General features: G+C 45.9%; 1 protein-coding gene across 3 annotated transcripts in view; it reads left to right on the top strand.

Annotated features, from left to right (window-relative positions):
* The window catches only part of ECE1 (endothelin converting enzyme 1), a 203,161-nt gene that overhangs the window by 112,204 nt on the left and 76,596 nt on the right, over positions 1-14,361 (top strand). For all 3 annotated transcript variants that reach the window (XM_043992075.1, XM_043992076.1, XM_043992074.1), the window contains exon 3: positions 13,136-13,277. In XM_043992075.1, coding sequence (XP_043848010.1) covers positions 13,136-13,277 — 142 coding nt within the window. The remainder of the gene's footprint in view (positions 1-13,135; positions 13,278-14,361) is intronic.

Here is a 14,361-nt window from a genome sequence, read left to right on the forward strand (position 1 = left end):
AAATCCATTGTTAACCTGAAAGTGCTACAGAATTATAAGTTCTTGCTGCTGACTGTAAGTGGTTGTGTGCATCATGGAAACTCAGGGAGGAGATACTTCTTCACACTTGCAGGCTGAGGACACATTGGGGTTTGCTAAGCTCAGATGGTCAGGCGCTGCTTCCTCTGAAAGATAGAGATGGCAGGGAGCCAGGCTTATCTGCTCAACCTTCATCTGGGCTGTTTGATAGTACAGGTGTATTTTTATTGCCTTCTGTTTCAATGAGAAAATCAAGGCCCAGAGACACTGTGACCTTTCCAAGGCTGTGTAAATAGTTCATAGCAGAGCTGAGATTCAAACCCAGGGCACCAGCTCCAGAAGATATTTTTCATTCTACCCATCTTCAGATGCAGTTTGCAAAAAGAATCCTCTCCTATTCTTTCATGAATGGTCAGAGATGAATGCAGAGGTGTGCTGTAAGTCCCCTTCCAGCTCTGACACCCTGTGTTCTAAGGGCCCTGCCAGTTCTAACATTCCATGTTCTAAGGGCCCTCCCAGCTCAGACATTCTGTGTTCTGAGGGTCCTCCAAGCTCTGACAAACTGTGTTCTAAGGGCCCTCCCAGCTCAGACATCCTGTGTTCTAAGAGCCCTCCCAGCTCTGACATTCCATGTTCTAAAGGCCCTCCCAGCTCAGACATCCTGTGTTCTAAGAGCCCTCCCAGCTCTGACATTCTATGTTCTAAGGGCCTCAGCTCAGACATCCTGTGTTCTAAGAGCCCTCCCAGCTCTGACATTCTGTGTTCTAAGGGTCCTTCCAGTTCTGACAATCTATGTTCTAAGGACCCTCCCAGCTCTGACATTCTTTGCTCTAAGGGCCTTCTCAACCCTGGCAGCACGTAGCACAGTGCCTACCACATAATAGGTACTTAAAAATGCCTATTGTCTGACTGAAATTCTGTGTTCTAAGGGCCCTCCCAGCTCTGCAATTTTCTGTTCTGAGACTCCTCCCCACTCTTTCTATAGTCAAATATCCCGTCCAGCATATATACATATACACACATATACATATGTACATACATACATACATACACATATAACTTTACAATTAGAAAGTACTTTTTTTCTCTAGACTATAGGTTCCATGAGGGAACTTTGTGCCTTCCCTAGTGGCTAGCCTAGTGTTCTACACTCTGTGGCTGCTAAGTGTCAGTAGATTAACAAGCATTTATTAATCAGTCACTGTACTAAGCACTGAGGATACAAAGAAAGACCAAAAACACAGTCCCTGCCCTCAAGGAGCTCACATTCTAATGGGGGAATCAGCCAGTACCTCACCAGATCCATTCAAGATATCTGCAGAAGAATTGATGGTAGGCAATCTCAGAGGAGAAGGGATTATCAGCTGGGGGGCTGGGGAAGGGCTTCCTCTAGAAGGTGGAACTTGAGCTGAATCTTGAAGAAAGATTCTTTCTTAGGCCTCTTAGGGAAATGACAAGCCAGCATTTAGAGGTAGAGCATTCCAGGCACATGGAAAAGCCAGTGCAGAGGCATAGACAGGAGCGATGGGACGTGGATGGGAGACACTCCAAGGAGGCCAGTGGAGCTGGACATTAGGTAATGAAGAGAAGATGGGAAAGGGTGGGAAGGCACTAGATCGTGAAGAACATTCAGTGTCAAACTTAGGACCTGTTAGCTGATCCCAAAGGGCAGGGAGGTGACGAGGTCAGACCTTTACTTTAGAAAACCGGCCTTGGCAGCTTAGTGGAAGATGGATTGAGAGGTGGATTTTCTTTAAATTAATGGATTAACTAGAACCAGAACTAGATAGGAATCATCATACCCTTTTACAGATGAAGGGATTGAGTCATTGAAAAGTGTGATGACGGGGCGGCTAGGTGGCGCAGTGGATAGAGCACCAGCCCTGGAGTCAGGAGTACCTGAGTTCAAATCTGGCCTCAGGCACTTAACACTTACTAGCTGTGTGACCCTGGTCAGGTCACTTAACCCCAATTGCCTCACTAAAAAAAAAAAAAAGTGTGATGACTTAGCCAGAGTTCTGATTCAAACCATCTGATTCCAAATCCTCTTCTCTTTCCCATCTATTGACTATTGAAACTCAGCGTTGGGATGGTAGAATAACCCTAGCCTGAGGCAGACCCCAACATTCACATCTGAGCTCCGTGATGCCCAGGCAAGCCCCTTTTCTTCCATGAAGCTCGGTTTCCTCATCTCTAAAGGAGATCATTCTTTTTTGGGGGGGGGCAGGGCAATGAAGGTTAAGTGACTTGCCCAGGGTCACACAGCTAGTAAGTGTCAAGTGTCTGAGGCTGGATTTGAAAGGAAGATCATTCTTGTTTTATCTGTTCCCTGCTTGACAGTGAGAAAAGTGCCGTCCAGACCTCTGCATGTTCTAGAAATGAGAGGGAGCCCCTGCCGTGGTACCTCCCTTGGGTTATCTTCCCAGTTCCTCAGCCTCATCTGCATGCCCCTGCCTGTAAAACATGTTTGTGCTCCAAGGCCAGCTTAGTCAAGCAGTCACTTCTGTAACTAAATATTTATCCCCTCATTAGTGCATTGTTCCAGTGGTCTGTGAAAACCCTGGGAAAGCAAAGGTTTGGGGACAGGTTTCTACCCAGGGCCAGTCTGGGAATGAGACTTGCCCAAGGGAGACGCAGGGGCAGATCTCATTCATTGTTTCTGCTCCCTGGCATGGAGAGCTAGCTCACCCTTCCCCGAAGGGGATCTGGGCAGCTGGCCACGGATCTACCTACTAGATTCCTGAGTACCACAGAGCACATTTCATGTGATCAAGGATCCCTTGTTCCCAAAAGTGTCTAAAAGCTTCTCCCCAGAAGGCTGTATTCAAAGAACTTGAGAGCTAGGAGCGACCTTTGAATATTGAACAGTAGAACATGAAGGATATCAGAACTGAAGAGACCTTAGAACAGACTATCAGCGCTGGGAGGACCCTTAGAACATAGAACGTAAGAGCCTGGCAAGAACTTACAATATGGAATGTCAGAATTGGGGGAGACTTTAGAACAGAATATCAGAGCTTGGGAGGACTCATATCACAGACTATTAGGGCTGGCAGGGGTGGGGACCTCAGAACCAGAATATCAGAACTGGGAGGGACCTTAAAACAGATTATCAGAGCTGGGAGGGCCCTTAGAACATAGAACGTAAGAGCCTGGCAAGAACTTACAATATAGAATGTCAGAATTGGGGGAGACTTTAGAACAGAGAATATCAGAGCTTGGGAGGACACCTATATCACAGACTATTAGGGCTGGCTGGGGTGGGGACCTCAGAACCAGAATATCAGAACTGGGAGGGACCTTAAAACAGATTACCAGAGCTGAGAGGACCCTTAGAACATAGAACATAAGAGCCTGGCAAGAACTTACAATATGGAATGTCAGAATTGGGGGAGACTTTAGAACAGAGAATATCAGAGCTTGGGAGGACTCCTATATCATAGACAGAACTGGGAGGGACCTTAAAACAGATTATCAGAGCTGGGAGGACCCTTTGAACATAGAATTTAAGAGTCTAGCAAGAACTTAGAACATAGAATGTCAGAACTCAGAGGGACCTTAGAAAGGACAAAATAGTGGAGCGGAGAGGAACCTCAGAAACCCTCTATTCCAACCCCCTCGATTTATAAAGGGGTGAGCAGGGTCATAGCCCATTCAGTCTACAAGTATTTATTCAACCCCTGCTGTATGCCAGGTGTTCCATTAGACAATGGGGGATAAAAATACAAAGAATGAAACAGTCCCTATTCACAAGGAAATTACATTCTAATGTTTGCCAAGCACTCCACCCTACGTCACACAATGAATTGCTGGAAGATCCAAGATGACAACTGGAGTCTCCTGACTCCCAGGCCAGAGACCTTTCCATAATTCTATTCTTTGCTATTGTATCTCACCCTCCCATCCCAAAGATATGTGAATTTGGAGTTGGTCCTTCCTAAAGCAGTGGGGTGGGGGGGTACAGTTTTTACCTTGGTATGACCAAGCATGGCCAATGTCAGCATCCTCCTTTCTCTACCTCCAGGGTAAGAGCCCACACCTCCATATTGGCTCTCTGTGCACTTACCACAGGGGACTAGCCCAGAAGCCAGCTGTCTCTTAGCCAGGCTGTGTGTGCCAGGAGGTGGAGGGATGTTGCAGAGGTTAAAAATTCTATTTTCAAATCCCCTAAGCAACTATTTTCCTGGAACTCAGAATTTTTAATTTAATTCTGACTTTTCTTAATTTAATTTCACTGGGTATGCCATCTGTTCAGGTTTAAATTTAGCCCAGCCCAGCTAAGAGCAGCTCAGCGTTTTTGTGGCACCCCTAGTGGTAACACCATGCAGTTGCCTCTGATAGCTCAAAGTTTTTTATATCTATATAAATTTTTTTTTTTTGATGAGGCAATTGGGGTTAAGTGACTTGCCCAGGGTCACACAGCTAGTAAGTGTCAAGTGTCTGAGGCCAGATTTGAACTCAGGTCCTCCTGAATCCAGGGCTGGTGCTCTATCCACTGCGCCATCTAGCTGCCCCTATCTATATAAAATTAAAAAAAAACTATTTGTTGAATTGAATCGTGTTTCTACTGCACCTGAAAACGTAGAAGGCGCTTTCCTCACAACAGACCTTGAAGGGATATAGTTGTAAGTGTTACTTTTGGCATTTTACAGATGAAGAGACTGAAGTTCAGAGAGGAAACCGCATGCCTGAGGTCACTCAATGCCAGAGATGGGATTAGAATACAGGCGTCCAAGGACAGAATTAGATCTGCTGAGCCACACAACCCCAGCAGCAATGCTCTGGCTCCTTCACCAAACCTTGGAGGGCAGAGAGAAGGACCAGGGCTATTTGATACCCAGTGGCCTCCAGTGGGGCTGAGCAATACTTGTAGGGAGATCACTGACAGACAGCAAGGCTGAGAGGTGGGCATGGTTAGAAGGAAGAGTAAAGATAGTAATTGCTTACCTTTCCAAGTCACTTGATGGTTTATAAAGTGCGCTGCTAGGAGTGCTATCATTGTGAACCCATTTTACACTGAAACTGAGGCCCAGGGTAGGGAGGTGGTTTTACAAGGTATTTAGCCTAGGTCCTACATCCAGTGCCTTTTCCAATTTGCTTCTGGCAAAGGGGTGAGCAGGGTCATAGCCTACTAGTGACCTTTTTCTCCAAGCATAGTAGCGAAAGAGAAGGGAGAAAATCAGGGAGTGAGAAAGAAGCAAATGGTGGAGATTGGAAGGATACTAGCTATCAGTGAGTGACCTCTCCAGAGGCGCTGCTCAGCTCCATTGGAGTGATTTGCCATTTCCTTCTTTCTCTCTCTCATTTTATAGATGAGAAAACTGAGGCAAATAGGGTTAAGTGACTTGCCCAAGATCACACAACTTATAAGTGTTTGGGGCTAGATTTGAATTCAAGAAAATGAGTCTTCCTGATTCTAGGCCTGGCACTCTATCCACTTTGTCCCATTAGTTATAATAATAACTGATATTTATATACTAGTCTAAACTTTGCAGAGTTTTTTATATGGACTTAATTTGACCCCCAAAACAACCCTGTGAGAATTATATTATCATTTCCCTTTTACAGAAAAGGAAACTGAGGCACAGAGAACCTTATGATTCTGTAGACAGTAAGGGAAAGAGAAGTGCCTGGGACAGGGGCCTAATAAACATTTGCTTAATTGAAGAACCCATTGCTCCTGGAATAAAGGGGCCAGACCTGTTGGAAATTTGCTTGTTTCAAGAAATTTGCTTAGTTCTACTTCTTCTGGTTTTGGGGTCCTCTCAATTCTTCTTTTGGTGGTTTTAGACCCAAGTTTCAGTTTGAAGAGAAATTAGTACATTTCCAATCTCCATTGGGCGAGGTTCCTCACAGCCATTACCAAGAAAAAGCAGGAGGAAGAGGAGAGGCAGTATGGTAAAATGGTTAGGGAACGACTATTCTTGAACTCAGGAAGACCTGGGTTCAAGATCCAACTCTTGACACCCGATGCTGGCTGTGTGATCCTTTGTTCAGTCATTTCAGTTATGTCCGACTCTTCATGACCCCATTTGGGGTTTTCTTGGCAAAGATGCTAAAGTGGCTTGTCATTTCCTTTTCCAGCTCATTTTACAGATGAGGAAACTGAGGCAAACAGGATGAAGTGACTTGCCCAGGGTCACCCAGCAAAGTGTCCAAGGTTAGATTTGAACTCAGAAAGATGAGTATTTCAAGAAGCTAACTATGCACTCCTGCTTCCTGGCTAGCACTCTTGCACTATGGCTCCACCTAGCTGCCCCTGTGTAATCCCAGGCAAATCATTTAACTTTCCAGTGCCCCCAAGCTAGTTTCTAAGATGACAAACAAGTCAAGTCAAATTAATAAGCATTTATTAAGCACCTACTCCGTACCAAACACTGTGCTAAGCACCAGGGATGCAAAGAAAGACAAAAAACAGCCACTATTCTCAAGAAGTTCACAGTCTAATGGAGGAAACAGCATAGAAAGAATGGCATACAAACAAGATACAGACTGAGAAAATTGGACTTAATATTGGAAGGGCCTAGCGTTAAGGAGGATTGGAAAAGGTGGGATTTTAGTTCGGACTTAAAGGAATCCGGGACATGGAAATGAGAAGTGAAAGGATTCCAGGCATGGGGAGAACAGGGCCAGATCTGGAAAATGGAGAATCTCATATCTTATTTAAGAAGAAATGGGGGGGGGGCAGCTAGGTGACACAGTGGATAAAGTACTGGCCCTGGATTCAGGAGGACCTGAGTTCAAATTCGGCCTCAGACACTTGACACTTACTAGCTGTGTGACCCTGGGCAAGTCACTTAACCCCCATTGCCCCACAAAAAAAAAAAAAAAAGAAGAAGAAGAAATGAGGAATTCATGTCCCTGGTTAGCAGGTGGTGTAAGAAAACTGGAGAGGGAGGGTAGGGCCCGGTTATGATGCTAGTCAAACATCAAACAGGGGGTTTTGTCTTTTATCCTGGAGGTAATGGGGTGGGATGGGTGGGGAGACATAACTCACAGCTGTGCTTTAGGAAGATCACTGTGATAGCCGAGTGGAAGGTGGACTGAAGTGGGGAGAGACCTGAGGCAGGGAGGGGGCAGGGGCATCGGCACCAGTTTCTAGCCTTCTTGCTCCCCTGCTCAGAGAATTCAACAGACATTTATTGAGAGCTTAATTGTGGCAAGAAGTCTGTGCTGGGTGAAATGTGGGGGTAGCTAGGTGGTGCAGTGGATAGAGCACCGGCCCTGGATTCAGGAGGAGCTGAATTCAAATCCGGCCTCAGACCCTTGATACTTACTAGCTGTGTGACCCTGGGCAAGTCACTTAACCCCAATTGCCTCAGCAAAAAAAAAAAAAAAAAGAAAGAAAGAAAGAAATGTGGCCCCCGTTTTTCAGGAGTTCCCATTCTAATAGGGTTTGAAAGAAGGAGATAAGACACAAGGGTAGGTAATTGTGATACACATTCCAGATAAGTGCATCTGAAAAGGGCAAGAACAACGTGTAGTTGAGAGAGACCCCAAGGAACAGCCTTTATTGGATTGGAAGATCTGGAAAAAGATCATAAATTTCAAGTTGAAGAGACCTCAGGTGTGTTGAATCTAGTCCAATGCTCTCATTTCACAGAGGAGGAAACTGAAGCCCAAGATCATATTAATATCAAGGGGCAGAGTCAGAATTCGAATCTACACCCTCTAACTCTGTCTCCTGTGTTCTTTGCACTGCTCCATAGAAAAGATCCCATTTGATCTGCGTTTCTATTCACTGGATAAAGGGAGAGAAGGGCATTGCAGACATAGCATAAGCCAAGGCAGAGAGGCTAGGAAATGCAGGGCATATCTGGGGGATGGGGAGCCAACCAGCTTGGTGTGATTGTAGAGTGTGTGGAAGGGAAAAATAGGAGAGAAGGCTTAGAGCGCTTCAAATAACCCACAGAGGAAATTGTACTTTCCTCAGTAGCACTAGGGAGCTGCTGAAGATTGTTGAGCTAAGGACTTGCCTCTTGAAATGTATTCGTGAGTAAGAATAGTCTGGGAGCATATGGAAGATGGATTGGAAGAGGTTGATAGTGGAGGCAGGAGGACCCTTCAGAGACCAGCCATTTGAGGCACAATCATACCTAATCAGGACCGTGCCTGGGCTGCCAAGACAAACAGCTATGTTTCCTGTGGCTTGTGGTCAAAATTGATGGCTCTTGAGCTGTCAGTCATTTTTATGGCCTTGCTCAGGCCACATGGTGCTATGTACACAAGTGTTTCCATACGGCCCTGTGGCCTTATGACACTTAGAGAAACACTAATTACAGAGGCCCTAACCTTTATGGGAAGCAGCCACAGCCTGGAGGTAGAAGAGGCCAGAACTCCTTGGGCCTCCATCCTCATACTGGCCCTAGGCTGTCTCACAGGAGGTTCCTAGCTGACCTGCCCAGAAGTGAAATGGTCTGCTGAACTATAGTGAGTTCCCCATCATTGGAGCTGTTCAGGTGGAGAATAAATGGTCATTTTTCAGCTCAGCTCAAATACCACCTTATCCTTCTCCCTCCCCCATCATACATATGCCCCACTGTGAGGGCATCCACCTAGATTTACTTTGTAATTTGTTTGAACCAGACTTCCTCATTTTACCGCTGAGGAAAATGAGATGCCTGAGCTTAAGTGAATGGTCCAAGGTGTTCAAGGCCAGGTTAGATCAGATGGTGCCTGAGTGTCTCTGGGATGGAGCCCCACAGATGCATGCGATGGAGACTCGGCCTTCCAGCCGGTAGCCGGGTGCACTTCCCTTTATTGTGACGCCCTTCCTGTTTAGCTCAGAGTCTGTTTCGCTGGTAATTCTTGGTGATCTGATTAAAATAGGCTGTTCCCCCCACTGCCCTCCTCTCCTCTCCCCTCTCTGGTTCCTCCCAAGGATCCGGATCAGTGACTCAGGAATTCAGGATCATCTGAAGGGACTAAGGATGGTTAGCCTAGAGAAAAGAAGACATGGAGGGAAATATGAAAACCATCTTCAGGTATTTGAAGGGCAGCCTTGGGGAAGGAGGGATTAGGGTGATTTGATTTTGTTCCGAAGGACAGGACTAGGGTGGGAGAAAGGAGAGTTGCAATGGAGAAGAGCTCAGATTGAAGTAACCAAGAACAATAATTAACGTACCTATAAGAGCCATCTCAGTGTGGAAGGGGCTGCCTGGGGACCTAGTGGCTTCCATTTTACTGATGATTTCAGTGTGTGCTTATTGGGCATATTATAGAGGTGAGAGGAATACAGTGGGGGTAGAGTTAAGGGCAGGAAGGTTAGGGGGAAGTATCTCACATAATTGTGGTACACAAGTAGAAGTCTATATAAACAAGGAAGGATGAGAGGGGTTGATTGACACTTGAACCTAACGGTCACCTAAAGAATATACACATACACACACAGAGCTGGATATAAAAGTACATTTCACTCAACAGGGAAATAGGAGAGAAGAGAGAAGGGGGACTTGGAAGGAGGCTAGGTTAAGGGAGGGGCAGCTAGGTGGCAGTGGATGGAGTGCTGGGCCTAAAGTCAGGAAGATTCATTTTTGTGAATTCAGAGCTGACCTCATACACTTACTAACTGTGTGACCCTGGGCAAGTCACTTAACCTTGTTTTGCTTTAGTTCCTCATCTGTAAAATGAGCTGGAGAAGGAAATGGTAAACCACTCCAGTATCTTTGCCAAGAAAACCCCAAATGGGGTCATGAAGAACCAGACACAGCTGAACAACAACAAAAGATTCAGGGAGGGATTAGCCCTAAGCAAAACAAGCTCTAACTAAGGATATATAAAAATATTTATAGCTCTGTTTTTGGTGGCAAAGAATTAAAAACGGATAGGTTGTCCGTCAGCTGTGGAATGGCTGAACAAGTTATGGTATATAAATGGATTGTTATGCTATTGTGCAAATGAAGGGGATGGTTCCAGAGAAATCTGGGAAAACTTATATGAACTGATGCAAAGTGAAGTGAGCAGAACCAGGAAAACAATTTATATAATGACAATAATATTGCAAAGACAGACAATTTCAAAAAACTCTAATCAGTGTCATAATCAGCCATAATTCCAGAAGACTAGAGAGGAAACGTGCAACCTCCCTACTTAATTGCAGAGAGGTGAAAGACTCAGATCGTGGAATCCACATTTTTTTTTTTTTTGGTGAGGCAATTGGGGTTAAGTGACTTGCCCAGGGTCACATAGCTAGTAAGTGTTAAGTGTCTGAGGCCAGATTTGAACTCAGGTACTCCTGACTCCAGGGCCGGTGCTCTATCCACTGCGCCACTTAGCTGCCCCGGAATCCACATTTTTAAATTGTTTGGATGTGATCAGTACAGAAATTTGTTTTGCTTGACTATATACATTTATAGTAAGTGGGGTTTGTTTTTGTTTTTGTTTTTTTCAGTGGGGGGGGTAGGGTAGGTGAAGGTTAGGGGATGGGAGGGAGGGAATTTTGGATCTTTGTTGATGGAAAAAAAAATTAGAAAAAAACCCCAGTCCTGTCTCTAGGGGAAGGCAATATATACATAAATAGGAGCACACACAAGTCACACAAGAGGCAGCATGGTGGAGTGAGCTCGGGCCTTCATGCCCTGCCCCTGACACAGACTGGCCTTGTGACCCTGGGTGAGTCACTTACCCTTTCTTTCCATGCTACAGGCAGCTTGCTGAGACTTTCACTTGCAGGAGAGTTGCAGACCTGCACTGGTAGAGGATGTGTCTTCCCCCTGGAGTTCCCTGTAGTAGGGAAATCACAGAACCCTATTTCTATGGCTCTTTCTCCCATTGTTGTTGGTGTTCAGTCATGTCTGACCCTTCATGACCCCACGGACCACAGCACACCAGGCCCTTCTTTCCTTCACCGTCTCTCACAGTCCGTTCAAGTTCATGTTCATCGCTTCCACGATGCCTTCTATCCATCTCATCCTCTGCCATCCCCTTTTCCTTGTGCCTTCAATCTTTGCCAACGTCAGGGTCTTTTCCAATGAGTCCCGTCTTCTTGTTATGTGGCCAGAGTATTTAAGCTTTAGCTTCAATATTTGACCTTCCAGTGAATGGTCTGAATTAATTTATTGAAGTATCGACTGATTTGATCTCCTCACTGTCCAAGGTACTCTCAAAAGTCTCCAGCATCACCATACAAAAGTGTCGATTCATATAGAGTAGATGGATGTTTTTCAGTTGGAAGATATTCACTCTGAGAGTCTATCACTCTGTACACTAAATTCAGCAAACATTAAGTGCCCACTGTGTTCCCAGTACAGTGCTGGGAACTGTGACCCCTGTCCTCATGAAAATCCCAGTTTGGAGGGATACATCCCAAGCACAGTTGACTCTCATATAAAACTTATTCATTGAGCGAGTCAGTTTTGGACCTGCAGTTTCAAAAGTATGGAAGAACTTCCACATGTGGATGCTTCCTCCACTGATGCTTGTTTGTAACTTCCTCTTAGGGAGTTATGTGGGAGACTTGAGTTGTTAAATGACTTTCTGAGGGCAGCTAGGTGGTGCAGTGGATAGAGCACTGGCCCTGGATTCAGGAGGACCTGAGTTCAAATCTAACCTCAAGACACTTGACACTAATTGTGTGACCCTGGGCAAGTCACTTAACCCTCATTGCCTCGCAAAAAAAATTTAATTTAATTTAATTAAAAATAAATAAATAAATGACTTTCCCAGGATCACGAAGCTTGTATATCCAAGGCCAGACTTGGACTCACATCTCCCTGGCTTTGATCCATTCTGCCATGCTGTCTCTCAAATGAAATAATACACGACAGATACATAATGTAGAAAGAAAGCCATTGGTACAGTCTAAGAGGAAACATATTCTCTTTCTTTTTTTTTCTTTTTTTCCAGTGAGGCAATTGGGGTTAAGTGACTTGCCCAGGGTCACACAGCCAGTAAGTGTTAAGTGTCTGAGGCCGGATTTGAACTCAGGTCCTCCTGACTTCAGGGCCAGTGTTCTATCCACTGTGCCACCTAGCTGCCCCGAAACATATTCTTTTTGTTTTTGTTTTGTTTTGTTTTTGCAGGGCAATGGGGTTTAAGTGACTTGCCCAGGGTCACACAGCTAGTAAGTGTCTGAGGCTGGGTTTGAACTCAGGTCCTCCTGAATCCAAGGCCAGTGCCTTATCCATTGCGCCACCTAGCTGCCCCCGAAACATATTCTTTTTAAGGGGTATCAGCAACAGTGGGGCTTTCTGGGATGATGGAGGGGGGGAATAATAGTTCACATTAACTTCATATTTGCCGTACAACCCTTAAAGGTAGGAAGTGAATGTACTATTATTTCCGTTTTACAAATGAGAAGATATCATAGGAGGCTGCACAGTATATCAGAAGAGAGTGCTGCATTTGGAGTTCAAATCTCACCCATGTGACCGTGGACAGGTCATCATTTAACCTCTCTGAGCCTCAGCTTCCTCATCTTGAAGATGGAAGGAGGACCAGATGTAGGATCAGAGGTCATGGGTTCAAATCCTACCCCTTGCTGCCTGTGTGACCCGAGTCAAGTCACTTAACCTTTCTCAGCCTCACTTTCCTCATCTGTAAAATGAGGCGGTTGTCCTTGGTGGCCTCTGAGGTCCTTTCCAGTTCTCCAACTAGAGTTCTATGAATCTGTGGCTCTGAGCCACACGAACCCTTGTTGCCCTCTCTGGGACATTGCCCCAAGCTCCTCAGACTCCAAGAAAATAGTTCTCATCCTCCACCTCCACATTGGTGTGGCCGATGTCCTGCTGGAGTGCTTGTTTAAGGCCTTAAGAGGTCCAGTGGCCTGCCCTTTCCTGGACTCAGTGATGGAAGAATTAAAGAAAGTTGCCTTTCTCCCCCCTCCCTATTCCCCCCACCCCATATCAAGTGACACTTTAAAAACACACAAACCCTCGTCAGGCTTAGCCACTGGCATCTCTGATGTTTGAGCTGCCGATTAAGGGCGGGGATTTCTTTACTGGATTATGGCTAATTCCCTGAGAACCAGACCCACCTGAAGGTGGGAGAGCAGCCCAGATGTCTCCACGGCATTGTTCCTACCACACTGACCGTGTCCCCGAAGCTGATGGTTGGGTGGAGATGCTTTTGTTGGTGGGAAGGAATCCGAGGTTAATTCTTCCTCCTCCTCCTCCTGCAGGTGAATTTCCGAGGCTCCAGGAATGGTCGGAGTTGCTGGGCCGAGAGAACTCACATTGAGAAGCGCCTCTCGGTGGTGATTGGCCTTTTGGTCCTGGGGCTGTTGGCATCCCTGGCGGTCTTGGCCTTCCAATACAAAACCAGTAAGTGCCAGTCCCATCACTGCACTCACTCCTTTCTTCCCTGGCCTTGGCTGAAACAGGCCTTGTGGTATAGAGGAAAGAGGCCATGGGTTCAAATTCTGCCTCTGATGCTTGCTATTCATGTGACCTTGGCCAATCCCTTAAGCTCCTTGGGACTCGGTTTCCTCTTTTGTAAAATGAAGGCATTGTCTTCTGAGGTTCCTTTTTATGGTTGAGGAAACTGAAAAGAAGTAACCTTATCTGACCAAGGTCACACAGGTAATGTCAAGGATAGAATTTGAACTCCGGTCTTCCTGACTCCAGAGCCAAGAGTCTTTTATAAATCTGCCTCTTGGATTTAAACCCCAGCTCTACCCCTGAACCTGAACTCCTAGTGAGAAAACTCTATTGGTCAATCCAGATCATTACTAACTAATCCTACATCTATCTTGAGAATTGTCTGGGACAGAGAGGGTTAAGTGACTCATTCCGGGGTCCTGCTGCCAGCAATAAGCTTTTGTTAAGCACCTACTATGTGCCAGGCACTATGCTAAGTCCTGGGGATACAGAGAAAAGCAAAAGATGGTTCCTGACCTTGGAGCTCCCAGTCTACTGGGGAGACAAAAAAGCAGATATATACAAACACAAAATATACAGGATCAGTAAACAAACAGAGGGAAGACAGTAGACCTTTTTTTTTTTTCCTTTTTTCTTTTTTTGTGGGGCAATGAGGGTTAAGTGACTTCACCAGGGTTACACAGCTAGTAAGTGTCAAGTGTCTGAGGCCGGATTTGAACTCAGGTCCTCCTGACTCCAGGGCCGGTGCTCTATCTACTGCGCCACCTAGCTGCCCCCCTTATTATTATTTATCAAGCCTGCACTGAACACCCCTGTGCCAGGAGCCGGGCACAACCGAGCAGGCCACGCTCTCTCTCGTCAGCCACCTCAGTGAGGAAGGAGTCCCGGTTCTCCCTGGCCCACCAAACTGGTTATCCTTCAAGAGCTGGCACTGGTTGTGTCTGAGCAAACATCAGGCCCGTCGGAGCAAATCCTCCCATTAGCCCTGAGATCCCCACCTTGGTGTTATGTCTGGGCGCCTCTGTAC

This window comes from Dromiciops gliroides, chromosome 3 (assembly GCF_019393635.1).
Source record: "Dromiciops gliroides isolate mDroGli1 chromosome 3, mDroGli1.pri, whole genome shotgun sequence".
NCBI classification, from domain to species: domain Eukaryota; kingdom Metazoa; phylum Chordata; class Mammalia; order Microbiotheria; family Microbiotheriidae; genus Dromiciops; species Dromiciops gliroides.